Genomic DNA, 27993 nt, shown 5'->3' with positions numbered 1-27993 from the left:
ATTCTTCCTCTGAAACATGGGGTTTGGTACTTAAAGCTCTTTCATGCCTGGCAAGTATTTGGAGATGTTATTGCAGTTGAAATGGCATTGGTCAGCAGCACAGTTCAGGGCAACTGGACCTGTATTCCCCTCCATGGTCCAGCTAGGGCACCCGTATTTAGGTTTCCAGCTCTCTTGGGTGGAGACATATGTCTCTCTCCCTCCTGACCGGGGTATTTTCAGGCTGCCAAGCTCCCTGCCTACACTGTGAATTCCCCAGCAACATCAGGACTGCTTTACTTTCCTCCTCAGAGACAAGGAACAGTGGAACTGCCATGGTTAAATTACCACCCAGCTCTTTCTAAGCAAGCACATATTCCTAAAGTAAAAGCATTACAGAAAAAACAATATAAGAACCTACAGGTACCAGATGTCACCTCAACGCCAACAAGGGGTCCGGCTGGTGAGCAGCCCTTCAACTCCACCCCCGGGAGGTTTCCCTGCAGTTACCAGGCTCAGAACAAGAACACAGATGGGGCCGAGACCTTCCAACTCTTCCCAGCAAAGATTGGAACCAGTCCGTTTGCAGGATCAGAACGAAGGCCAGGAGTCAGGCTATTTAACCTAAGTCCTTTCTTTGTCTGTTGGTCCCTGGAGAATCCAGTCTGAACCAGTCCATGGGAGCCTCTCTCCAGGTGGTGGTGCTGCTTGGATGATATTACAACCCAAGTGAATTTGCCTAATCACCCTCCACTGTTCTTAATCCTGCGGGGTGTGGTCCCCTCCCTATGGAATTCTGTACAATGCCTGGCCCACAATGATACATACATTTAATTCAGTAAGGTTTGTCCAGGATATTGCAAGAAATTTGCCCTGTCGGCATCAGCACATCATCTGTCACTGCTCAAAAGCTTGTTGCAAATCTCCATCTTGCCACTAACTGCACCTGGGTTTGAGTTAGCTTGCTGTTGTGAACCTGGGCGCGGAGATGTCCACACACCAAGGGGACATCCACCCTCTGCCAGAGGCTTTGCCTTCTCTTGTGTGCATCTCTTGTGTACAAATGCTGTGAGGAGTCACAGCATTTCCTGCCTCCTGGGGGGAAGGGCAGCGTGGTCCCGTGGTGTTCTACTATAGGAATTGTTAATTATTGCTCCCTTCTTAAGTAAGGGTCTATCATGGACCCAGACTGTGCCAGAGAGGTTTTTAAGCGGAATTTCACATTAAAATCAATGGCTGTGCGTTTGTGAGAGTAGTCTGCTTAAAAACCTATGGCATAATCCAGTCCATAATACCCAGAGCTTTGGCTTCAGTGGTAAATGTTCCAGGACTTAAGAGATCCTTCTGTCAAACCAGCTTTGTCGCATGAAGTTACATATTGCAGACAGCAGCAAGCGTATTCGTGCCTTCTAAAAATAAAGCAATTGCATGCAGTCACCACCATTAGAGATGGAAGAGACGCCGGTAAGTAGAGCCGGTCACAGGATGGAAAAGATGGAAAGAACAAAAGAGCTTTCACCATTAATTTTCCATTTTAAAAAAGCTGGTTTTCATCCAAAAAAGACTTTCAAATGAAAAATGTCTGGAGTCATGACGGCCGTTCCCAGGCCCTGCAGCCTATCCGTCAGAAGTGTTGTTAATACTGAGGAGGTAAATCAATCCCAGTCACGCGCCAACTTCCTAGGTAGAAACATTCTAAATTGCCCTCCCATAGGATGACAGCTAAAAGGAGCGGATCGCATAGGTGAGGTGTAAAATGGTTTACAAAACCCACTACAGCCCCCTTCTCTGTTACACAACCTGTATTCCAGCGCGTCTCCCCCACCACTCCGACCCCGACCATCTCCTGCGCTTTGATGACTTCACCCTCACGACAGCCCTGTGTCGGGCAAACAGGGCTACAGAGCTAGTGAGTAGAGCGCAGAGAGAGAGGAACTGATTTTCCAGTTTGCCGCCCGTTAAAAAAAACAAATTCAGGTCAACTTGAAACAAACATTTTCAGCAAACCAAAGAGCAAAATTTGTTTTGGGTCAAAATGTTTCTTTTTGTTCTCAAGACTTTTTACACAATTTTAATTTAAGAAATTTAAGAAAATTTCAAAACAAAAAGTCGTTTCAAATTGAAAAATCAAACTGGTTTCATTCTGAAAGTGTTGAAAAGAAGGTTTAGATTTTTTCAGATTTTTTTCAGACTTTTCCTACCCCCAAACAAAAGGAATTTGGCGAATTCAACACAAATTTGCAAAATGTTTGTCAGCCTGAATCTGCATCTTTTGGCACAAAAATGTTTCGGAGAAAAACTTCTGCCTAGTTCTAATATTAAAGTGCCTTGCCTAAAGTCACACAGGAAGCCTTGGACCAACATATTTATGTGAGAGTAAGGGAGCTTAGATTGGTGCGATTTCCAGGCCATGAGGCCCTACGAAGGGGCAGTGGAGCACATTTGTACTCCGTTCTATTAGCTGTCCATGCCACGCTCCAGATTTCAGTCCCCCGAGGGGGCGGCTCCTTCGAAACTCACTTATGGTTTTAGCCAAAAAATCTAACAGTAACTGTCATACTGCGTCCAGTTGTATCCCTCTTGGTTTTAATAAAAAGCTGGAAGGCCGCTGCTCTTTTCTGAACTATCACGAGTTGTATTAAGACACAGAGCAGCTGTTTCTGTTCCAGTGGCCATTCTTATTACATCACTCACAGTCCGTGATAGGCCACGTCAGGCACTATCTGTGCAATACAGAACGGAGTCTTTGCTCTCACCAGTACTGCCCCATCATACTCAGAGTGACGATCGTCTGAAGGGCCAGCCAGGGACACAGTTGCTAGGTGAAAGAGGGGGAAACACCTGTCCTATGAGCAGGAACCCCCCACCCATGTAGCTGGAGGTCCCCACTTTCTCCCAGCATCTGCAACATTCTGTTTCTTTCCACGGCAATTGACAAAATCCTCCCTTAACATGGCCATTAGGATGGCACTAAGAAACACCTTTGTAGACCGGTTATCACTTTTAGGGCCAAATCCAGAGGTCTGGGGGAGAGGATAAGTTCAGGTGACTTACACCTACTTCCAGCATCCTCAATGCGACTGTTAAACCAGTTTAGACACCCTCAGTTGCCACTGTTTACTGAGACATTGAATTTGGCCCTTAGGCTGGACCAGAACAAACTGGCTTCATGTAAGCGAGCCTTTAGTTGATTTTCTTAAAATGAGCCCAGCACTTTCCCCACGCTGTAAGCACCTTTAACACACACAATAGTTACTGCAAAGTCTGAAGACTTCAGTTCAACACCTAAATTACCCAGTCATTACAGCTGCCCAGCCAAGACCATAAAACTACCCCACCAGCCCATAAGAGCCAGATCCTCAGCTGGTGTAGAGCAGCAAAGCTTCATTGCTTTCTGCTCATAGCTGTGAAAGTTTTCTAGGGTTGCCAACTTTCTGACTGAACAAAACTGAACACCCTTGCCCTGGCCCTTCCCCAAGGCCCCACCCACTCCATCCCCCTGCCTCCTTGTGTCGTTCGCTCTCCCCCACCCTCACTCACTGGCTCATCTTCATCGGGCTGAGGAGGGTCCCTTTTCGACTGGGTCTTCAGTTGAAAACTGGACACCTGGCAACCCTCGGGCCTCATGTAAAGCCCAGGGCAGGGAACCTCCCCCTGTGAATCCTGCACCTAGCTCAGTAATTTGAGGTTGAACTGGAGAAGATCTTTTTCCAAGTCAGCCAGGCTTGATTTAAAGATGGCAAATAATGGAGACTGTACCTTTGGTAAACAGTTCCAACAGTTAATTACCATCACACTGACAAACCATTGAAACCTGGCCCCAAGACAGCTACTGAACCATCCCAGGGTCTACTAGACCATTTAAGAACCGGCATCTTTCCCCACGAAGCCTGCAAAAATAGATGGGCCCATTGTCATCATTACCTAGATTCTGAAGATGGAATGTGAAGTAGGAGGGTCTCAGCCACGTGGACTCTGAAGAACCATTAACACAGACATTGAAATCAGTATATTCTGCCTGCCTCAGGTTTTGCAAATTGCATCCAGTATTTCTTCCATGAGTCTGACGATAGTCATCACATTGCACTGCATGATCCAGCCCTTCGTACCTATGCATAAGTTAGGAAAATTCTGTTACATGCCATATTTAAATAGAGGATTTTTTAAATATTTGCGCTGTGTTTTATTCTTCAGAAAGGTCTGACAGGTCACTGACTAATATAGTTCATGATCCAATCATTCAGTGAAATAAATATGCAAGATCAATCAAGATCTACACCAGAATGGCCTCTTTAATCATTAGTCAGAGTGAATAAATATTCATGTCACTACTTCATGATCATATAAAAACCCATAGTATTAAACATGAATCCTGTTTGTTCCTGGGCTGGCTATGGTGAAAAACCATTTGACACTGAAAAAAGAAGTTGTGTTTCATGTCCTGTCTTAAAAGGTTGATGATTAAAAAAAATTGCCCTAAAAGTGAGTAAGGCCAGGAAGCAGAAGAAAAGACTCGTCTTTGGATCCTCTTTTCTCTAAAGTTTCAGACTAAGCCAAACTAAAAATATGTTTGCAAAGAAGGCCATGACTCAGTCAAAGTCTGGTGAGTAACCAGACTTTCTTGGAAAGAGACACACCCAGGCTCAGCGGGCAAGCCATCAGGGGGTCACTCGCGATGACGGTTGAGATGCCATATGGCTGAGCATTAGAACGTGGAGACGGCAGCTTTTACCATTGGAGCCGAACATAGAGAACGTTCCCTTTTGCGATGAGGTCACATGGTGCAGGAAGATTGCAAAGTAACACGTCCCCTGACCCAAGGTAGCGACGTGCGTCAGTCTGCTGGAAACCATGGGAGATCTGGTCACTCAGTGGACTCTCAGCTGAAGAGGTGCGCACCTTTTCTTTCCAGCTACTCCACCCTGGGAGATACTCGCATAACTGCTACCATGGGTCACCAGCGGGAAGTCATCCCAGGGTTATGAATCCCAGCCTCTACCAGCAGAGCTAACGGATAAGCAGCCTCATAGAATCACAGAATATCAGGGTTGGAAGGGACCTCAGGAGGTCATCTAGTCCAACCCCCTGCTCAAAGCAGGGCCAATCCCCCACTAAATCATCCCAGCCAGGGCTTTGTCAAGCCTGACCTTAAAAACTTCTAAGGAAGGGGATTCCACCACCTCCCTAGGTAACGCATTCCAGTGTTTCACCACCCTCCTAGTGAAAAAGTTTTTCCTAATATCCAACCTAAATCTCCCCCATTGCAACTTGAGACCGTTACTCCTTGTCCTGTCATCTGCTATCACTGAGAATAGTCTAGATCCGTCCTCTTTGGATCCACCTTTCAGGTAGTTAAAAGTAGCTATCAAACCCCCCCCTCATTCTTCTCTTCCGTAGACTAAACAATCCCAGTTCCCTCAGCCTCTCCTCATAAGTCATGTGTTCCAGACCCCTAATCATTTTTGTTGCCCTTCACTGGACTCTTTCCAATTTTTCCACACCCTTCTTGTAGTGTGGGGCCCAAAACTGGACACAGTACTCCAGCTGAGGCCTCTTATCCCCTGAGACCAGCTGCTCCAGAGGAAGCACAGGACACACTGAACCATGGTGTACACAACACCAGACCTAGGAGCTCTCGGGGAGGAAGTGATGCCTTGACCCGGCAGCTGGGGGTACCTTGTTCTCGGTCACAGTAAGTATCTGCATGGTTACATTTCCCAAGCAAATCAGAGCTTCGTGCAGCATCGGGAATCCCTCCCCTCATCTGTGCCGGGAACATTCCTCCAGCCAGGGCCAAAGCAGGCCCGCGCACTCAGCTGTGGGCTCACGCCGGGGGATCTCCAGCTCACCTGCCCAAGAGGCCATGCTCACTTGGCTGCTTGCACTGCGGGGGGGCTGGCCAGCGCTGCCAGCAGCATGTACATTCCCAGCGGGGAGGGGGCTGTATAAGGGCACGGTAGGGACACGGTGCTGGCCCTGACCCCCTCTGCATACTGGTTGGTGGCTGTGCTGGCCGGAGGGCTGACTTTGTACACTGTGGGCCACTGGCACATACCCCTCCCCGCCCTCCAGCTAGAAGCATTATAGGCTCAGCAGGTATTGCACCTCTGGGGCGCCCATGAAGATGCACCTTCTCCAGTACTTCCTAACACTGAGCTCCAGTACGGTCCTTAACATCCCACGCTCTGGGGAGGGAACCCTCCTTCCTTGCCCAGATCCTGGACATTCCACTAGTGGGTCCATTTCTGCTAGGGCAGGGCTGGTACCCCAACTTCCTGCTTGCTTGGAGTCCTTCCGTGAAGTTTGCCGGAGGGCTGAATTTGGCCATTCTGTTCAAAGCCCAGTGAGTGTCCCTGTGCAGCGTATATTATCCAGGAAAGGTCCCTCTCTTCACTTTAATAAACAAACAAACAAACTCCTGCAATTTGAAAAATGACCTTGGTGCAGTGGCTATGTCAAGGGGAAGGCACTCCAGCTCCAAGCGTTTGTTCCTGTGATTAAGTGTTCCAATTCACAGTCATGTTTTTCAAACAGATCTTTGGCATTATTGTTACTAACACAACTTCTAAACAGGTTTGATAGTTGTTGGCAAAATTGCTAAAAGCATGTGGAAACCAACAACTGGATAGATATCAGTGTCCCATTTTCATGGGGAAAGTAAAAACAATGCCTTACCAATAATTCACTTTTGCATTACTTATAACAAATGTGACAGTGCGTTGTTAATTCACTTTGGTCCAAAAGTCCAACTTTGTTTTTCCTAAAGAAAAGAACCCTAGGTGGCACCTTGCAGCAGGTCAATAGGATTAACGAGACAGAAGAAATGGCTGGAAAATGCATGAATTAATGGCACTTATCTGGATGGGCTCGCACCACTACACTTTAACAGCCCCCTAACTTTTGTGGGATACACATTCAGGGACCTAGAGTGGCCGGGGTGCAAAAGAAGATAAAAGCCTAGAAATGTTAACCTTCAGACTAGGCTGCTCATTAGGACTGGTGAACTCAAGCCAATTCCCACAAAATTCAGATTTACTTGACTCTATGGATAGCAGAAATGCGTGGCGGACATGCTTTAGTTCTGATGGGAAAGGCAGGGGCTCCAAGGTGCAAAACACATGCAAAATACACACACCTGGTGCAGAAAGCACCACCCATGTGAAGAAAGGGAACCCTCACCAGGAGGCAAAGAGGAGGCTGTATTTACAGACTAACACTGGGGAGCTCACCCCTTTGGATCTGTGTGCGGATGGGCACGGGCTGTGCGTGCAGTTCTTTCCATGGTGAATAGCCTGGCCCTGGGGCTAGGTGAGGAGAGGGCTCTGCAGACCACAGGGAGTGGTGTTCTGGGTGGTGTAGGAGGGACATGCCCAGACTGAGGTATATTCCCCCCCACCCAAACTCCGCTGTAGGAGCCATTAGCATCTCTGCTGAGCCTCTCCATGCTGTGTAACCTCTCGACAGATGGGTCCAGGGGAATGGCTGACATAGGCATGGGTCTCCCAAGGATGACTTGGGTGCAGCGAATCCCCAATGTCCCTGGTCCTACAGCTAAACCACTAACCATTCTGCAGAGTGGGGAAGGGTAAACTACTGCCCTCTTCTATGAGAGGAAGTGATCTTGTCCTTTAAGAGCTGTCCCAGGTTACCCTGAAGGCAGCCAGAAGGGGCCCCTCTCCAGTCAATTTTGAATCTTGAAAAGTTTAATCTTTTTTAAGCCATTTGTTTAAGTGCAACTGTGAATCTGTGGCAGTCTGTAGCCATATGTTCATCCTTTCTACAAGGCTATGATGGATTTTGTACAAAATATGATTTGTGAGGTATTGTTTGAAAACTCAACTTGCTGATCATTATTGTCCTGGTAAAATGTGTGTGGCAACTTTGTATGTAAAGGTATAAGATTTTACTGAATAACATTAATGAGACATGTTCCATGTTTAGAACAGCAGGCACATATCAGTTCCTCAAAGACAAAAGACAAACTGATGTCTCAGCCAAGTGTCAACAAAATCAAATGGTCTATCACCTGGTTAAGTGGCCATTCTTCGGCAGGAAAGAGGGCATGAGCAAGAAATTTACATTTTTGGCAAAGAAACAGCAGGAGGTTCTGGTCCCCACATATTTTCTGTCTCCTGAAACTCAGCTGGAGATAATTTTCAAAGAAAAAGACAACGATCAGAAAGAGGAACAGAGGTCCCAAAATACGCCTCCCTTTCTCTCTGCCATGGCATCACCACCACCTGACAGACAAGGAAATGAATGCTGAACTGGGGGAGGGGTCCTGACTGGTAGGATTCCATCCAGTAAGACTGCGAAAGCATGTGGTGAGAGAAACCTTTGCTTTGAATTCATTTAGCTTGTTAAGTTAGATGTTAATTTATTTTATCTTTTATTTTCTTGTAACCAATTCTGACTTTTACACCTCATTATTTGTAATCACTTAACATCTTTTTGTAGTTAATAAATTTGTGTTATTGTTTTATCTAAACTAGCGAGAGTTCGGATTGAAATGTTTGGGAAACGCCATTTGGGAGAACAAGATTTGTGCATATCATTTTCTATTAATAAATGACAGACCTTATATGAGCTCGTATCATCCGGGAGGCGGCTGGGCAGTACAAGACGCACATTTCTGAGGGAAAGTCTGGGACAGGGAGTTTGCTGGTGGGGGCTGGAGAAGTGAGGGGACACAGCCGTCCATCAGTCCAGATTGTACCCTGGGGGATGTCTCAGAATCCCAGGCAGCAGCCTATGAATTCTTCCCTACTACAATATTCAGTGCTAACTGAAGGACAATAATAATGATTTAGAGAGTCCCAGATTCCAGACCCAAACCCAAACTTTCCCAGGGCCTTTGAGACCTGGGGTTTGGTATGGACAAGTTTAGAGATAGGGCTCCAAGCCGCAAGCTCCAGATCCAGAGTTTGGGGGGTTCCAACCCAGGCTTTTGATTTGGGCACATCTCTGCTAGAATAATTTGATACAAAGGCTGTTTTCAGGAGCCCCAAACCTTGGCTTTCAGGGTTCATGCTTTGTTCCCCATGTCTAGGTGCCAACATCTGTGTGTGGCATTTACCTATGTAATGTCATGTAATGGGGACACCAGCAACAAAAACAGAATTGCGATGGCTGTTCCTTTGTGTGATTCTAATGTGCTGTTTGCCCTGTGAGATGCCTCACCTGGCACCCAAACGCTTCCCTGCCAAGCTGGTACGTACCAATAATAAAACTCATAACGTGCCCCAGGAGGAGCTAGCCGGCCCAGCTGCCAAGTGCACGTGAGGTGCTCCCAATCGTAATAGACACAGTGGAAGTCTCGGATCTGTGACTCCAGATCTCCTGTTAAAATAAAAGGAAATAATGACTATTATTTGAAAGGCCCCATTTGGGCTGAGCTGAGAAATAGCCTTGCCAACCCATTTGATTTCTCTGAGCAATCATGACAACTCGTGTAAACAGAACAATCAAGATAATTTGATAGTGATCATGCCAGAGGGACTTGCTACCTTGGTAAACACTTCATTTTAAGTGACCCTTTGCATATCAAACCCAATTTACATTTATTTATTTGCAATGGAAAGGTGAAGGCTTAATTATTCAGAGGTGACTTGTCTGAGCAATTGAGCAGATTTCAGCTAAGGGAGGCAGGGTCACATGGCAGGAGGGCCAGTCTCTGGTCTATGACTTGATGCGCATTCTCAGACAACTCACTTCACTGCTCTGTAATACTTTGCAAAGGGTTTTGAGAGCCGGAGGGGAAAGGCAGCATGCAGGCGAGACAGTACTGGTGATCACTGATGGGGGAAGGTCACGTTGCATTCTCCCCTCCTGGCAGGGCACGGGGGAGATCGAGCTGGAGTTCTTCCATCCAGGGACTGCAGAGGCATGTGTCCAAGCACACGTGAGCAGGGAGGTTAAGCCAGAGCGCTGCTGTCACGGCTCGGGCATGGGACGACAGGCGTTTAAGGATGTGTCTACACTGTGATTAAAAACCCACGGCTGGCCCGTGCCAGCTGACTCAGGCTCAGGGGCCATTTAACTGCTGTGTAGATTTTCGTGCTCGGGCTGTAGCCTGGGCTCTGGGACACTGTGAGGTGGGAGGATCCCAGATCTTGGGCTGCAGCCCAAGCCCAAAAGTCTGCACTGCAATGAAACAGTCCCAAGAGCACCGAGCCAGCTGGCACGGGCCAGCCGCAGGTGTCTAACTGCAGTGTAGACAGACCCTAAGTCCACAACCCTCAAACAACAACAACAATTTGCTAAGCAAAAAATTGGCCTAACCTGGCAAAGAACATTTTTTGCATCTAGCAGCCTGACAGGCTCTGCTACGCCTAATGCCCGTCAGACGATGGAGACATACTGGGGCAGCAATAACTTGGTTGCAGAACATTTCAGTCAGGTCAACACATTTTTCCAGGAAGGGGTAAGGCCTGGAAAGGTCACGTGGGGAACGGCAGCCTGCTCCTAACCTTGTGAAGGAAGCTGGAAGGTAGCATGAGTCCAGTCACTTTTCACTTCAGATTCATTCGTACAACGTCCTTCCAGCAGAGTCTGGACCTTTGCTTCAGTTCTCTTGCTGAGATCAAATCCAACGCCATATTTTAACTTCTTAGTAAAAACAACCTGGTGTAAGACAGACAACACTGTAATAAACTTTTGGTGTGTATATTGGCTGCAAAGTTTGCCATGTGTGCTTGCTCTCTACACTGTACTATATTATATGTACACCATAGGATTATACACACACACAATGTTGCCTGTGAACACAATACAGATCTTTTACATTCCTATCAAATTTACACTGTCCAATACTTATCTAGCACCTGCCATTTCAGTCCTCTGCACTTCCCTCTATGGGGATGGATATCCTTCAAGGCACTGTAATGAAACACTGAAATTCATCCAATCTAATCCCAGGATCCAACTATTCCCGTGTCCTGTCTCAAACAGTAGCCAGCACCAGATATTACAGGGGAAGGTGCAAAAACTCCCAAATAGACAGTTCTGGAACAACCTGCCCAGAAGTAAAGACTCTTCCTTAACACTACCAGCGTATGTTGCCCCTTAATGGGTTAGTTTCTCGTTTGTATGGGTCTCTCACTACAGCAGGGGACCGTTTTAAAGAGGCGGCAGGGGACTCAAGGGCAGGTGTCCCTTTGCAGCATGCAGAGTTTAACAGAGATGCTATAGAACGTGCCAGCGCAGATTAGAAGGACCTACCAGCAGAAGGGAGACGAGCCGCTCAAATCTGCCTTCCCTTTTAACTGATTCTTCATGTGGCGAAGTGCAACCAATCTCCCCAAGTCAGGGAGATGGAGCTAGTTAATTCCTTACCAGCACGGTTTGCTAGGAATTAGTCCCATCAAATCTGGGACTTTTACAATTTGTGAGAGCATTTAATATTTTTCCTGAACTTGAAAAAAAATTGTACATCACCTAGTAACTGGAAAACAAACAAACAGCAGCTTAAATTTAAAAAACAATAAAGAAAAAGAAATTGAGAAGGATTAAAATTAAAGAGCAAGAAATGGGATTTATCTGAAGAAAAAGAAGAGAAAGAGCAGAACCTGATTCCTGTCCCACCTGCATCACTGCAGCTGGTGCACACAGCCCTTGTGCTTGCACTTTTCGCTAGTAGTCCAAGAATATAAAAGACAGGCTTTCGAGCCCTGTGCTTCTGACCAGCCTCTGACTAATCTCACTGCCCTGGGGCTCTGACGCTCACACAGCCTTTTACACAAGCTGCTCCCTGTGGGCATAGGTGGTGAGTTATATTCCCACCTGGTGCCCAGGCACCAGCAACATTCAGAGCCCAGGGGCCCAGCTCCACCAATATTTGGAGCAGGGTGTCCGGCGGGACCCTCCACCAGCACAGGGGGCCCCCCACCCGCAGTCACCGCTCCTGCCCCACGCTGGGCAAGGGGCAGCCCCATCCCTCGCCCCCAGTGAGGCTATAGTCAGGGGCAAGAGCAGGGGAGGAGGCGCACGCAGCTCCCCCCGGCACCCACCACGGGGAGGCGAGGGAGATTCCTGGGCCTGAGAGGGGCCCTAGGAGCACATGCAGTGACAGTGGTGGGGGGGAGTGTGCTGCTGGGGGGGCGGGAAAGGGGGGCTCCTCCCCCAGAGCTCACTGCTGCCGGCAGGGAAAGGCATGGGGGGAGTCCTCCTCTCTGGCCCCTGTCCCGGAGCAGCCTGCCTGCACCCCGCCTGCACCCCAAACTCATCCCCAGGCCTGCCCCACCCCAGAGCCCACACTCCCAGCCAGAGCTTTCACCCCCCCCCACACACACACCCTCAACCCTCTGCCCCAGCCCTGAGCCCCCTCCAACACCATATCCCAAACCCCAGCCAGAGCCCTCATCCCCCCACACCTAACCCTCTGCCCCAGCCCGGAGCCCCCTCCCACACCCCAAACCCCTCAACTCCAGCCCCAGCCAGAGCCCTCATCCCCCCACACCCAAACCCTCTGCCCCAGCCCTGAGCCTCTCTAACCCCCCAAACCCCCTAGCTCCAGACAGAGCCCTGACCCCCCACACTCCTACTCTCACCTTGAGCCCCTCCCACACCCCAAACCCCTCATCTGCAGCCACACCCCACGACCCTCACCCCTGCACCCCTTCCCTCTGCACCCCCTCCCATCCCCAAACTCCCTCCCAGAGCCTGCACCCCAATCCCATTCCCCAGCCTAGGGCCTGCACCCCAGACCTCCTGCCCCACCCAAAACTCCCTCCCAGAGCCTTGGGCAGGTAGGGGGCAGAGTTTGGGGGGGCATGGGTTCTGGGCACCACCAAAATTTCTACAAACCTGCCACCCCTGCCTGTGGGCACAAGCTCCGGTTTTGTGACTTCATCTTTCATGTCATCTGTGTACTCTGGGCTGCCAGCAGAGTAAGTTAATTAATAAGCCCTGTCCCGGTCAAAACTTTTGGCAGGACACTGGGTATTTCACATGATGTTATCTGCATTTTACAAGATACTTTTGTTGCTTCATCTGAGTCTGCTTCTCCTCTTCTAGTCTGACTCTTTATTTCTTCTTCATCATCCTTGCAAATTTAGAAAATTCTGACTTTTTCCTGTGAAGATTTCTTTGGGGTTTTGTTTTGTTGAGCTACTGCTAAAATAATCTTAGAAAAATCAGCACACCCAGAGATTCCTGTGTCACTAAAGGTTTGACTTCCCCCAACCAAAGTGAAGAAACCCAGACACACACTTTACAGCACATTTCCCCTTTCATGACTTATTAAATTCCTCCTAGCAATGGGGATTGGTTAATAGAGCTCTTCCCTGCTTTAGGACTCTCATCATCTGAACAGTCAGCCAGACAAGTCTGTGGCCTAGCGCTAAAGGTGTGCCCAGAGTGTGCCCAGTGCCGATGAAACTGTCCAGCAGTGGTAGCGTGGCTAGTTGCCAGGCTATTGGCTGCACTGTGATATTCCAATTTCTATCCTTTTCACCTCAACTTGACCTGTTCTCTAGGAGCCCACTGAGGTGACTGGAAAGACTCCCCTTGTCTTCCATGGGTTTTGCTAATGGCCCTACAGAGAAGTGTGTCCAACACAAAATTGCCTGGTTTTTTTGGCACTTCTAAATATCTGACAGTGAGCAATTGTAGCGTTGGGTATCTGCTCCTCTAGCCCCATGACATGTTTACCCATGTGGGAGCCTTATCTGCCAGCCCACTGACAAGTATTTCAACAATCCTCCTTGCAGTAAGCATACCTGTTCCCTCCTTGCTACATTTTCATGAGATAAGATCGGCAGTTTTATTTTATGGATGATTTCAGTTCAAACCATCTCTCAGAGATAAATGTAAATAGTAATAAAAAAATATCATCGGGGTACAAGAAATGTTAGAATGTTATGAGACAGAATCAAACGTAATCTCACATTTATAAAGCACTTTTCATCCCAAAAGATCGTAGGCACTTTACAGGCTCCCAGTTCTGCAGAGACTGACTACTAGTGCACTGAATACTATGAAATTACTCTTGGCAATAAGCACTACAACCAGTCGGAAGTGTTTGTAGAAGCGGGCCCTTAATCAGTCCCAAAGGTTTTGGCGGTTGCTGTTAAGCTGTAAAATATTTCCATCCTAATCCCAGACCTACGTTTCGATATTGTTCATCTTTTTGGTTGATCGTTTGGCCTTGTCAAAGGAAGTTACTCTAATTATTTTACAACTTCAAAGCATTAACTTTAAAAAAGTGTAATCAACAGATGAAACAAAGGGGAAGCAGTCGCAAAATACTATACACCAAGCTAGGCTTGATCTTACCTTCCAGTCTGCATCGCCAGTGCTACGGTATTTTAATTTATATTTTATTGTACACTGATCGAGGGTTAGCAGGGAAGGTGGAGGCTGCCATTCTATACAGAGATGGCCTAAAAGTCCAGGGTCAATTATCTGAAGATTGCGGGGAGGTTCGACTGAAACAGAAAAAGCAGTTGGATAAAAGAAGTTGTTTTAGAGAAATTTAAAAAATCCAGGTATTTCAAACTATGATTTTGCCCAGAAAATTCCCTTTTAGCCACAGAAGCTCAAAATGCTTTGCACCAAGATTACGGTATCAGCGTAAAGCTGCCTCTGCCTCCAGGATTAAGCACAAATTACTTGGACTCAGTTCAAAAAGTGTTTTAACCTTGTTCAAAAGCAAGACTCAACAGTTTAGGGTAGGTTGTTAAGAATGCTGGAGCCCCTGAAATGGCAAGGCTTTACACACGTAATTGTAACTTGGACATGGCACCAGTGTTCCTAAATCCGTTCCTGTGAAAAATGTCACGTTTCTCACGTGTCCAGGCTGACTCAGCCTCCTCCAAGCACATATGTGCACAGCCAGGGAGACAATTTTGATGTAAAATCATCCCTGCCTCCTGCTGCCCCACCCCCGGCCAGCTTTTGCATGGTTTTATGCAAGATCACAGCTCTGCTTCCCCCCCCTCGAGTCCCCTCCTGTGTTCACTTTTAAACCCTAATATCAACCAGTGTGGGTGATTTCAGATGACACTGCAAACGTGCCATGCAGATCGAGTAAAACCACAGGAAGTCAGATCAAATCATTTTCTCTTTTGGGAGAACATACAGTAGCTAACCAATATCAGAGACAACTAGTCCCTCTCTCCTTAAATATTCTCTTCAGCGTATTAGATCTCTGTGGAACCTGGGTGGGGGCAGGGGAAGCCCTACTCACCTGGGCAGACTAGAATACAAACCAAAATCAATTCTTATTTTGGGCACCTTCCATCATACAGAAGTACTTCTACTCTTATTTTCAGTCTGGTTTTTATTAAAATAATGTGAGAAAAAATGTCCTACATTACAATCACTGCTGTACCATAACAAAGCAGAGTGCCTTGAAGACACATTTCATGTTTTTTAAAAAATATATTTCCCAGTTCCTCAGCTTTTTATTAAGAATGCCATTCTCTTTCATTAAGATTTCTGAGACCATTTATCTTTACTAGATCAATCCAGAATCAATTTCACATCTCAGATTTTTTTTTCTATACACACTATCTTGAGACCCAGGATTACAATTTGGGTAATTGGGGTTTGTACAGATTCAGTTACAGGACATAATTTATTCACAGTCACCTGGACTGACCGGTGGTTTTCATTGTAGTGTTTTAAAGATTGCTGTAGTGGCTACGCCATTAGGGGAATTGTAGGACTCCAGGCCCTTTGTGTCTTCCTCTTGGACTCTCATCCAACATCCACACACTCTTTCCATTCATTTTTCATGGAGCCTTAGGAGAGCTGGCTCCAGGAATCTCTTGCAATGGAAGATGACTTCATAAGTCAGACTTCCAAGTGCTCCCAGAAGTCTTTGCAGGATAACGGCTCAGAGAAGATTGGTTTATTCTAACCAAGACCCCAAACACCACCACAAACTTTAAGCCTCCAGCCTTCATGCTTCAGGCCCCATATTTCCCAGTTTGTACAGCTCTGAGGAAGATTTGTGAGGGTGAGCTGCACTGTTTAGACGGTGCAGCCTAACCTGTGAGCTAGGAACCCAGACTGCCGTATTTACGGTGCCGTTCGCAGCAATAGGATAAAAGGAACTGGAAGTAAAATTAGAAAGGCATCAATGAATTAAGAGCTTTATTTTCTGTATTAGGTGTGCTCAGTTCACAAATAACCAGATTCCGTCCCCTGTCCCAGCTGCTAGCCCTGTACACTCTGGCTGAGCAGAGCTCTGGGGTCCGAGAGTTATGCTGGGCTCTTTCCAGTGCCAGTAATCCTAGGTCCAAATCAAGAGCTTTGGTTACACTTGTGCAATCTCCTGCAGTCAAATGATGCCTTGCAGACTCCTGGGCAGCCCTCTTGCTGTCAGCCAGGTTGCACAGAGGTAATTGCCTTGAATTGTTTGCCGCATGCTGCTGATGGATACGAAGGAAAAGACTCCATCGTGCTGTGCCTTAGCTGGGCTACGAGGCAGCCTCTGCTGACTGGGCCTCTCTGAGCTAGCACCGTTTGGTGGACACCCTGAAGCAGAGCAGGTAATGGTGCCACCACATGTCCTCATGTTCAGGGACTCCTTCCTGGTGCCCAGGGGTAATTTACACCTCCTTGGGCCAGCTCTGGTGAATCTGGCCCCACGGAAGTTTCACATGGAAGAGGACTGCAAGTCTGAGTCCCCAAGCCACGTGGCTCAATCACCGGAAGGTATTTATCTTTGAGAGGGGAACAGATGCGTTTCAGTTCCTCTCTTTATCTAAAGGTGGACTTTTATCATTGGACGCACGCACTGCATTTTGATAGCAAACATTCATTACGAGAAGAAACAATTTTATTGTCAGTCCCCTTCAGGTTGTAAGTTAGCCCCATCCACCAGATTAACCTGCTACATTCAGCTTCACTGGGAAATATTGGGGAGTATTTTTCTCAGACACCCAAGGTGTGTTTAGACATTGCAGCAATGTGTAATAGATTTATTGTACATCAGCACTGGATGCCCCTTCCTGCTTCCATTGAAGTTCATTGCAAAGCTCCCATTAAGCCCAGTAGCATGTTTGCCCAGTCCTGCAATTGGATCCGTGTGCATAAACTCTTCGACAGGGATCTGTCCATTTGCAGGGTCAAAGCCATGAAAAGCTAAGATTTAGGAATCATCCTCATACTGTTTTAGACATAGCACATTCTGCATCTTGGCGGGGAGTACACTAGACAGCCCTTGCAGTCCCTTCTAGCCCTTTGCTCTATAAACAGAGTGGTAAATTTCTGCACATTATTTAAACTGAAGCGAGCATTAGACAATAGCGTAATCATGAACGCTCCTTGATTTACCTGATGTCTGGTGTCCTGAGGAACCCGTGCAGAACCATGCTAGGATTGTGCTGACGGCACAAATCCACTGGATGTCCATTTGTGTGTAAGACTTCAAAGCTTCCCACTGGGAAGTGTATTATGCCAGAAAAATATTCGCACACGAGAAACCTACAAAATAAGCCAGGTTGAAAACTAGTTAAGGTATATAACCAGCTACACCGGGGAAGCAGATTTCCCCCTGCCTCGTGAGCACAAGTAACCACCTCACAAGCATTATCAGTGTTGATACTGAATGCCTACCACAATGTTATATGCAGTGTGGTTGCAGCCATGATATTAGAGACACAAGGTGGGGGAGGGCTCTCTCTTTTTATTTGACCAGCTTCGGTTGGTGAGAGATGAGCTTTCAAGCTTACACAGACCTGCAAAAGAGCACTGTGTAAGCTTGTCTCTCTCACGGGGATTTCTGCAGAAAATGACCATTTTTAATTAACATTTTCAGGTTTTCATCAGAAAACGGAAACTCCCAAACCTGAACACTTTCCAGCTTTGAGCAACTGAAAACAGAAATTTCAGCCAGCTCCCAAAAATTTTAAACATTTGATCAAAATTTCAGATTTTGGTGGCTCAAAACAAACCAAAAACAAACCTCTGTTTTCTGGGTTCCAGTTTCTCAATGAAAACATGGAAAAATTTGAAGAAAGTTTTTAGCAAAACACACACACACAAATCTGTATTTTCCATGGAAAGAAAACTCATTTCCTGCCCAGCTCTTCCAGATACACTGGATCAGATGAGCTAGTCCAGGGGGCATGAGGAGACCTCTATTACATGAATCCTCCACTCAGACAACAGAGTCTGGGGCAGGGGCTCCCAGAAGAGGCAGACCAGGGGAAGACTTAAGGAGCTGCAGGGATGGAAGGGAACAGCAATCAGGGGCTCCTGAATAAATCCTGGATTAATAAAGGGTGGGAACAGGAAAGACACCCAGATCCATTCCCCTCTCTCCATCCCTCCCCCTTCAGCAGACAACCGCTCTTCCCCCCCATCCCCTCTAGGGTGACCAGATGTCCCAATTTTATAAGGACAGTCCCGATTTTTGGGTGTTTTTCTTATATAGGGGCCTATTACCCCCCACCACCGTCCCAATTTTTCACATTTGCTGTCTGGTCACCCTACCCCCCGCCCTCCAGGAGGTGAGAGATTTTGGAGAAGGGGGAGCAGGCGTCACCCAGCTCACCCTGAGACGCAAGGCTGATTCCAACAATTTCTCAGAATGGCTACTCGCCTTGGGAACTGGATCCCACACGGCAGCAGTGCAAACGGCTTTCAGACCACCGCTGGGGAAAGCCGGCAGGTTCACTGGGATGCCAGTGCACAAGATGGCGTATGAACGCGAGTAAGAATCGCTTACACTGGTGCCGGGACTGATGTCAAGGAACCAGCTGCTGTGTCAGCGGATGCAAGTTCCACCGTAAAGTCAACTGAGGGGCAGCAGTACACCAGAGTCTGGAAACCCAAGTTCCCCCAGTAAACACCAATTCCACTTTCTTGCAGAATGTGAGACTTTCTCGCAGTCTGAAATATTCGGCTCCAACGAATGTGACTGGATTCAGTCTAAGAACAACCATCTGTTCTTACATCGCTTTCCTTTGGGCAGCTCCTCAGACCTACTGGTGTGACCCCCCCCCCACTGTCACCAGAACGGACCGGGGCCCGGGCAGGGCTGAAGGTTGCATCCCAGAACTGTTGCTGCCCCATTGTCCGGAGACCCTCCCCTACACAGAGAGGCGGTCGGAGGCAGGAAACTGAAGCAGCCCCATATGTCTTGACAGAGTGGATCTTGGATTGGTTCTTTACCCCAGAAACCTCCCCTCGTTCTGGGGGGACAGTTGAGAGAGACAGAGAGGAAGGGAGCCTCCTGCTCCCCTCACCAACTGCCTGTTTTTTCAGGTTTCCCAACCCTCAAGTGGGGAACTGTCAAGTTCAGCCCCCACAGAGCCCATCGCCCCACTGGGCAGGGAGTGGCTGTCCGGCGCACCACTGAGCTGCCACAGCCGCCAGCCCGGCCACTGACCGCTACCTCAGGCGGGATGGAAAGTGGGCAGCTGATCGCCAAGCTCGCTAGCCCATCCCATGGAGCTGGAAAGTGACTGCCGAGACCCAGACCACCCTGCGGTTCCTCGGGCCCCTCAGACAAGACAGACACCAGACCTCGGTGCCTGCAACGTCGACTGCTGCACTGCGGACAGGCCCCTGGGCCGGCGGCTGGCAGGTTAGAGAGCTGACATAGCAACTAGGGGCAGGGAGACTTTGTGAGTGGTTAAATGAAAGAAAAAAAAAGGTTTAGGGCGTCCTCTATGGGTGGCTGTGTATCTATATTTTAACAGTCTAACCAGATTCACATGGAGTATCGATAATATCACTTGTTCTTTGCATTGTTTGTGTTTATAATGTCTAGTGTTTATATAAAGCTCATTGGGTATTTGGTAATTTCAGAATTGTGTGCTCCTTTATGAAGTGAGTATGGTCCCCACGGTGACGGGGGATTACCCATTATTTCCCAGGAGACACCACCAGTAGAGGAGTCCCGACTTCAGCAGGGAGACCCAGATGGGCAGAATGAGCCAGGACCTCAGGAGGTAAAGCACACCCCACACCTCCTGAGTCTGGGCCCTCAGAGCCACCAAGCGGTGGAGAGAAGGTTACACAGGAATTCATTTAGGCTTACAAACCCTGTGAAATAGGGGAGTGTTTTCTCCATAGGCGTGTAAGGTATTCAACCCCAAGCAATTTACAGGACAGAGGCATCAAGCAGGTTATTAGAAAGCTGCCAGTCCAGCATCAGATCAATTTGGGATTTGCCTTCCTAAGGTATCCTTTTCAGAGTGGTAGCCGTGTTAGTCTGTATCAACAAAGGCAATGAGGAGTCCTTGTGGAACTTTAGAGATTAACAAATTTATTTGGGCATAAACTTTCATGGGCTAAAACCCACTTCATCAGATGCATGGAGTGGAAAATACAGGAGCAGGCATAAATACATGAAAAGATGGGAGTTGCCTTACCAAGCGTGAGGTCAGTCTAACGAGACAATTCAATTAACAGTAGGACACCAAGGGAGAAAAAATAACACTTGTAGTGGTAATGAGAATGGCCCATTGACAAGAAGGCGTGAGTAACAGTAGGGGGAAATTGGTATGGGGGAAATTAGGTTTAGGTTATCCTTGTTTACAGACTATGAACTAATCACACAAGACAGCAGAACTGTTTGACATTATGATAGGATATGGTAGATGGATTCACACAAATTTTGTTTACTCAAGTCTAGCAAAGTAAGGAGAAAAAGTACAGAGACTGCATACTTGGTGGGCCTCTAACAGGAGCTGGCAATGCCATAGAGCCTGGAAGAATTGGGTCTGCTACCACCCTCAATAATATTGCAGTACCAGGGTATCTGTTGGAGTGAGGAGAAACCTCATTGTCTTAAAAAAACACAAACAAAAAAACCAAACCACCACCACCAAACTTTATTGCAGCCAGAACCCTCACATACCACGGCCGACCTCCCCTGGAGCTGGCAACAGACTGCTTCACCCACTGAACAAATGTTGTCCTTCAAACCAGAACCTGGGATTTGTCCTGGAGCTGCTTTGCCTCGGGCTCCTCTGACTGACAGGCTGCAAACACAGAAAGGCGGCATGTAAATATAAAGCAGACCCTGGGCAGCTCCAGTTCACACACTGCTCAGTTTATTTACAGCCCAGAGCGCCAGAAAGATTATACACTAGAGTACTAGCAGGTAGGATGAGAAGTAAAAGCCTGATGCTAGATTAAGGGATACTGAAGACAGGTGTTAGAAAATATCCTAACAGTAAAGAATTCCTACTGTTAAAAACACAGGATGGAGCGGAAAGAGTCCATAAAATACACATCAGTTGCTTTTAACAAGATCAGTTATAAAGGTAATTTTACTGGTTTCAAAAGTATTAAATTCTATATTCCAGTGGTGGGTGAAATTATCCCCTATATTCCCTCCCTGCCTCCTAGGGGCGTTTTTTGGCTCAGACAGTTTATACTGGTAAAGTGCTTTGACATGCTTGGATTAAAAGCCTTATATAATTGCAACTTGTGGTTTCCGCTACAATAAAAGAGACCAGAATGGTGCCAGAGAATGCAATGGCAGAGCCAGGAAGCACATACATTCTGAAACCAAAGACATGCACATAAATGTCAGTGACCAGCATAAGCCAACAACCACAGGAGTATGAGAGTGGCTCTAGTTTATGGATATAATGAAGATGACAGTGAAATGTTCAATTTTTAGTGTGATATCAAGAAATACCAGGAGGATATTTACACACAGCAAACGAGAGAAGTTAGTTTGTAGAAAGTCAAATACAATATATGTGATCACAACATAAAATGTGTCCTGTTGAAAAACCACCAGACTTGGTATGTGCACATGCTCCAGTACCAGAAAGACCCTTACAATTAGGAGCCAGGTGAGAGACTGGTACAACCTTCCCTGTGAGCAGCACTGATTTGCAGAATTGAGAAAGACACCAGAAATAATTATATCGGTGATTTCCATTTCCCATCTAAAGAATTAAGCACAAATGGCCAACAGAAAACATTTAGTCCATGAGACAGATTTTAATAAAAATAATTGCAGTTAGTGTGTAACAAATACAGATTTGTAAGATGAGCTACAGCTAAACCAAGACACACAATGCAACTCAAGAACAACATTTTAAAACTGCAAAAATTCTTACCTGGAGTCCTGTGATGTGTTTTACAGCAGAGACTAAAGCAGGAGTGAAAGTGTTCTTTTCAGCCGGCAGCTCCTTAACTGCCTTGGTTAATAAGTATGTTGTTTGAAGAACTAGGAGTTTTCCACAAAGAGTCAGAGGGCTTTAGTCTGTTCCCCTCCACAAAATTGAGTGACCCATTTTAATCATGTTGCAATACTCAAAAGATCATAGCCTTGACCAGGCTAACCATTGGGACAGGAAATCCAGAAACTCCTGCTTTTGTTAAGCCTTGGTGTTAAGCACTGCTATAAATATCCTGGTAAACGCACAGAGATGTTTTGAGTGCTCTGATGATTCATTATGATGGGAAACAAATGGCACGTTTATAATTTCTCATCTCAGATTCCCCCTGCTCCAGGCATTGACACACCTCCCCACCCACCATGCTGCCAAGTAACACGCATCTTGCCACCACCCTGGCTGCCCTTCACCCCCTGTTTGGTTTGTCATTCGCTTCTCTCCCCCTTCAGGTGATCTAATCTGAGGGCCCTCAGGATTCAGTCCTTCCTATCAGCTGTAGGATCTCAACCTGCACTTGAGCCCTGCATTCACTCTGTGATCACCCATCTCTCCTTCCAACACCTCCTGGCTTCCTTCCACTATTCATTCGGGGGGGGGGGGGGAGAGATGTAATACTGCACTCCATATGATTTTATGAAAATATGCTAATGAGTGTGAATGTGATGTAATTGGAATATGCTTCATGCAAAAGTTCTCTTGTAAGGTATCATTACAAAGCTTATAATCTACTGAGTGCGGTCATCCAATTTGTATAAATGTATCATTCTTGTATCTGAAACTAGAAATATGAAACATAACTCTGAGGTCCTATTGTAATTATGCAAAGTGTGGGCCATTAATAGTGGCTTGGAATCTTGATGGCTCCCATTAACCAGGACAATTGACTGTAAATGGCTCTGTTTACTTGTAAGTCTTCCTGTATACTTGTGGGCTGGCAAGTGGGTAATGAAGTCTCACAGTGACATGTGATCATGTCACCTGAACTGGAATCCATCTTTAACCTGGTGTGTTTCCATTGAGAAAGAGGGGTGGGAACCCAGAGAGGGACAAAGGATTCCCGCCTTGTGCAAAAGATATATAAGGGGGTGGAACAGAACAAAGGAGGCTGCAGTCATGAGAAATTCCCTGTCTACCAGCTGAGCTGGAATAAGGGCTGTACCGGGGAAAGGACTGGGCCCAGACTAGAAAGGAGTCTAGTCTGTGAAAGGAGACTATTGGAACATCTCTGAGGGTGACATTTTATCTGTAATCAGTTTCTTGCTATATTAGGCTTAGACTTGCGTGTTTTTGTTTTATTTTGCTTGGTAACTTACTTTGTTCTGTCTGTTATTACTTGGAACCATTTAAATCCTACTTTTTATACTTAATAAAATCACTTTTTGCTTATTAATTGACCTAGAGCAAGTAATTAATTCCTGGAGGAGCAAATGGCTGTGCAGATCTCTCTATCAGTTTTATAGAGGGTGAACAATTTATGAGTTTACACTGTATAAGCTTTATAGAGTAAAACGGATTTATTTGGGGTTTGGACCCCATTGGGAGTTGGGTGTCTGGGTGCTAGAGATAGGAGCACTTCTTAAGCTGTTTTCAGTTAAGCCTGCAGCTTCTGGGGGACCTGGTTCGGACCTGGGTCTGGGTTTGCAGCAGGCATGAGCATCTGGCTCAACAAGGCAGGGCACTGAAGTCCCAAGCTGCCAGGGAGAACGGGCTCAGAGGCAGTCTCGGCACATCAGGTGGCAGTCCCAAGGGGGTCTCTGTGACCCAAACCATCACAGGAAATTCCTCACAAAAGATCCATAGTGCCACTGCCGCACCCCCTTTAAATCCCTGTTCCCCTAAAAACCTGCCCCCTCTGGGGCATGTTTGGGCAGCTAGCAAGCTGGAGTAGCTGTTAATTGCACTCATTTTACTGTTACTTCATCTCACGAGCTCCTCCCCACACACACACACACCCTGCTCCCTCCCTCTCTTCCATTCACCCATTTCATCTACCTGGTGCATTCTGTCATAAATCTGCTCTGGTACTTCTGAGGCAGGGACAGTCTTTTTATTATTCATTTGTCCCGCATGTAGCCCTGACCCTGGCCTGGGGGTCCTGGGTACCAGTAATAATCATCCCCTGGAATCAAAAATTCTAGAGCTTCTTGTGTCTCTAGAGGCAGCAGAAGACCTGTCCAAAGATGCTGCCCTATAAACGATCCATTTCCATCTGTGTGACCTGGAGTGTCCTGGAAGCAATGAATCAAAACAAATTCATGGTATTTTTTTTGCTATAGTTACATCTGCATGTTTCCAGATTCTCTCACTTTAGAAACAATAGAGGATGTTCTAAGGCCAGAAGAGCAGCTGGTGTTCCCCAATCTGCCAAACTGACCGCTTTAATAGGGACTGCATGTATTTTGCAAGGGGTAGGTTATTGTCAGCTACTCAGAGAGCCAGTAAGAAAAGATTTCAAAAAAACACTCCTTTACTGGAATCATAAAGGAGAAATGACCTCAAATCTCCACCCAATGCTTACCATATTTCTGTTTCAAATGGAACCCAGTCCAAACAGCTATACCATTATTCTCTAGCTGGAGTCAGTGGAAGTTTTGCCTAAGTGAGGAGCACAGACCTGACCTTTCACCACTTATGTTGTTTAGCTTTTGCATTTCCCTCTGCTTGAATACTGAAATATAGATACAAAACACCTGCAACCACTGCTTCACAGGTGTTGTTGCCAGGCTGCTGTGTTTGGGGTGAAAACTCTGTGGGCTGCAGAAAGTTTACATCCAAAATTAATTTTTAATTTATGAAGACATCCCAAATCACATGACACTTGCTTGGTCCTGGTGTCCCTTCAGGAGTGCTGTGAAAGGCCGGTGCTGACAGAAACAACATCAGCATTTCCACAATCCAAGAAACCTTAAGAAATTTGCAAGCAGGGTTTCCTCAGTGCAAGCAAAACATCTGACCCTACAACACCGGCTATCATCTCACCAGCACCGCCCAGAGTAGAAATCCAGGACAGAGGATTAAGTGACATGGCAACCTGCCAAAGTGAGGGAAAGCTCCCCACACAGAGGACAATTGGTTTTCACTGGTATGTGAGAAGAACACGGAGCTGCCCGTTTGATACTGTACATTGGCCTAGTTAATTGAGAAACTTAACAGTAACAAGTCACCGGGACCAGATGGCATTCACCCAAGAGTTCTGAAAGAGCTCAAATGTGAAAGTGCGGAACTATTAATTATGGTTTGTAACCTATCCTTTAAATCAGCTTCTGTACCCAATGACTGGAAGACAGCTAATGTAATGCCAATATTTAAGAAGGGCTCTAGAGGTGACCTGGCAATTACAGACCGGCAAATCTAACATCACTACCGGCCAAATTAGTTGAAACAATAGTAAAGAATAAAAGTGTCAGACACATAGAAGAACATAAATTGTTGCGCAAAAGTCAGCATGGTTTCTATAAAGGGAGATCAGGTCTTACTAATCAATTAGAGTTCTTTGAGGGGGTCAACAAACATGTGGACAAGGGGGATCCAGTGAACATAGTGTACTTAGATTTCCAGAAAGCCTTTGACAAGATCCCTCACCAAAGGCTCTTACGTAAATTAAGTTGTCATGGGATAAGAGGGAAGATCCTTTCATGGATTGAGAACTGGTTAAAAGACAGGGAACAAAGGGTAGGAATAAATAGTAAATTTTCAGAATGGAGAGAGGTAACTAGTGGTGTTCCCCAAGGGTCAGTCCTAGACCAATCCTATTCAACTTATTCCTAAATGATCTGGAGAAAGGAATAAACAGTGAGGTGGCAAAGTTTGCAGATGATACTAAACTGCTCAAGTTAGTTAAGACCAAAGCAAACTGTGAAGAACTTCAAAAAGACCTCACAAAACTAAGTGATTGGGCAACAAAATGGCAAATGAAATATTATGTGGATAAAGGTAAAATAATGCACATTGGGAAAAATAACCCCAACTATACATACACTATGACGGGAGCTAATTTAGTTACAACTAATCAGGAGAAAGATCTTGGAGTCATCATGGATAGTTCTCTGAAGACGTCCATGCAGTGTGCAGCAGCAGTCAAAAAAGCAAATGGGATGTTAGGAATCATTTAAAAAGGGATAGAGAATAAGATGGAGAATAACTTATTGCCCTTATATAAACCCATGGTATGCCCACATCTTGAATACTGCATACAGATGTGGTCTCATCTCAAAAAAGATATACCGGCATTAGAAAAGGTTCAGAAAAGGGCAACTAAAATGATTAGGGGTTTGGAACAGGTCCCATATGAGGAGAGATTAAAGAAGCTAGGACTTTTCAGCTTGGAAAAGAGGCGACTAAGGGGGTACATGATCGAGGTCTATAAAATCATGAGTGGTGTGGAGAAAGTGAATAAGGAAAAAAGTTATTTACTTGTTCCCATAATATAAGAACTAGGGGCCACCAAATGAAATTAATGGGCAGCAGGTTTAAAACAAATAAAAGGAAGTTCTTCATTCAGCACACAGTCAACCTGAGGAACTCCTTGCCTGAGGAGGTTGTGAAGGCTAGGACTACAACAGGGTTTAAAAGAGAACTGGATAAGTTCATGGAGTCCATTACTGGCTATTAGCCAGGATGGGTAAGGAATGGTGTCCCTAGCCTCTGTTTGTCAGAGGGTGGAGATGGATGGCAGGAGAGAGATCACTAGATCATCACCTGTTAGGTTCACTCCCTCTGGAGCACCTGGCATTGGCCACTGTCGGTAGACAGGATACTGGGCTGGATGGACCTTTGGTTTGACCCAGTCTGGCCGTTCTTATGTTCAAAAAAGAGTCCTACAAAAAGTGGAGACTGGGTCAAATTACAAAGGATGAATATAAAGAAATAACACAAGTACGTAGGGAGAAAATTAGAAAGGCCAAGGCACAAAACAAGAACAAAACTAGCTAGAGACATAATGGGTAACAAGAAAACATTCGAAGCAAGAGGAAGACTAAGGACAGGCCCATTACTCAATGAGGGTGGGGCAAATAATAATAGAAAATGTGGAAGTGGCAGAGGTGCTTAATTACTTTTGTTTTGGTTTTCACCAAGCAGGTTGGTGGTGATTGGACGTCTAACATAGTGAATGCCAGTGAAAAATGAAATAGGATCAGAGGCTAAAATAGGGACAGAACAAGTTAAAAATTACTTAGACAAGTTAGATGTCTTCAAGTCACCAGGGCCTGATGAAATGCATCCTAGAATACTCAAGGAGCTGACTGAGGAGATATCTGAGCCAGTAGCAATTATCTTTGAAAAGTCATGGAAGACGGGAGAGATTCCAGAAGACTGGAAAAGGGCAAAGATAGTGCCCATCTATAAAAAGGGAAATAAGGACAACCTGGGGAATTACAGACCAGTCAGCTTAACTTCTGTACCCGGAAAGATAATGGAGCAAATAATTAAGCAATCAATTTGCAAACACCTAGAAGATAATAAGGTGCTAAGTAACAGTCAGCATGAGTTTGTCAAGAACAAATCATGTCAAACCAACCTGATAGCTTTCCCTGACAGGGTAAAAGCCTTGTAAATGGGGGGGAAGTGGTAGGTGTGGTATATTTTGACTTTTGATACGGTCTCACATGACCTTTTCATAAATAAACTAGGGAAATGCAACCTAGATGGAGCAACTATAAGGTGGGTGCAAAACTGGTTGGAAAATCATCCCCAGAGAGTAGTTATCAGTGTTCACAGTCATGATGGAAAGGCATAATGAGTGGGGTCCTGCAGGGATCAGTTCTGGGTCCAGTTCTGTTCAATATCTTCATCAGTGATTTAGATAATGGCATAGAGAGTACACTTATAAAGTTTGCAGATGATACCAAGATGAGAGGGGTTGTGAGTGCTTTGAAGGACAGGATTAAAATTCAAAATGATCTGGACAAACTGGAGA

The 27993-nt window shown here is 46.1% G+C and overlaps 1 protein-coding gene across 2 annotated transcripts in view; it reads right to left on the bottom strand.

Annotated features, from left to right (window-relative positions):
• The window catches only part of IL13RA2 (interleukin 13 receptor subunit alpha 2), a 30924-nt gene extending 8895 nt beyond the window's left edge, over positions 1–22029 (bottom strand). The window contains exons 1-8 of one of the 2 annotated variants that reach the window (XM_074963218.1): positions 22017–22029; positions 21734–21842; positions 20798–20921; positions 17263–17412; positions 14254–14405; positions 10449–10602; positions 9198–9318; positions 3904–4088 (exon numbers count right to left, since the gene is read on the bottom strand). In XM_074963218.1, coding sequence (XP_074819319.1) covers positions 3904–4088; positions 9198–9318; positions 10449–10602; positions 14254–14405; positions 17263–17341 — 691 coding nt within the window. In that variant the 5' untranslated portion in view covers positions 17342–17412; positions 20798–20921; positions 21734–21842; positions 22017–22029. Of the gene's footprint in view, positions 1–3903; positions 4089–9197; positions 9319–10448; positions 10603–14253; positions 14406–17262; positions 17413–20797; positions 20955–21733; positions 21843–22016 lie in introns of those variants that run through there. The other variant, XM_074963219.1, reaches the window with a different exon arrangement.
• Positions 22030–27993: the final 5964 nt, after the last annotated feature.

Source organism: Natator depressus, chromosome 9 (genome assembly GCF_965152275.1).
Source record: "Natator depressus isolate rNatDep1 chromosome 9, rNatDep2.hap1, whole genome shotgun sequence".
NCBI lineage: Eukaryota > Metazoa > Chordata > Testudines > Cheloniidae > Natator > Natator depressus.
This window is presented reverse-complemented; position numbering and strand designations above follow the sequence as displayed.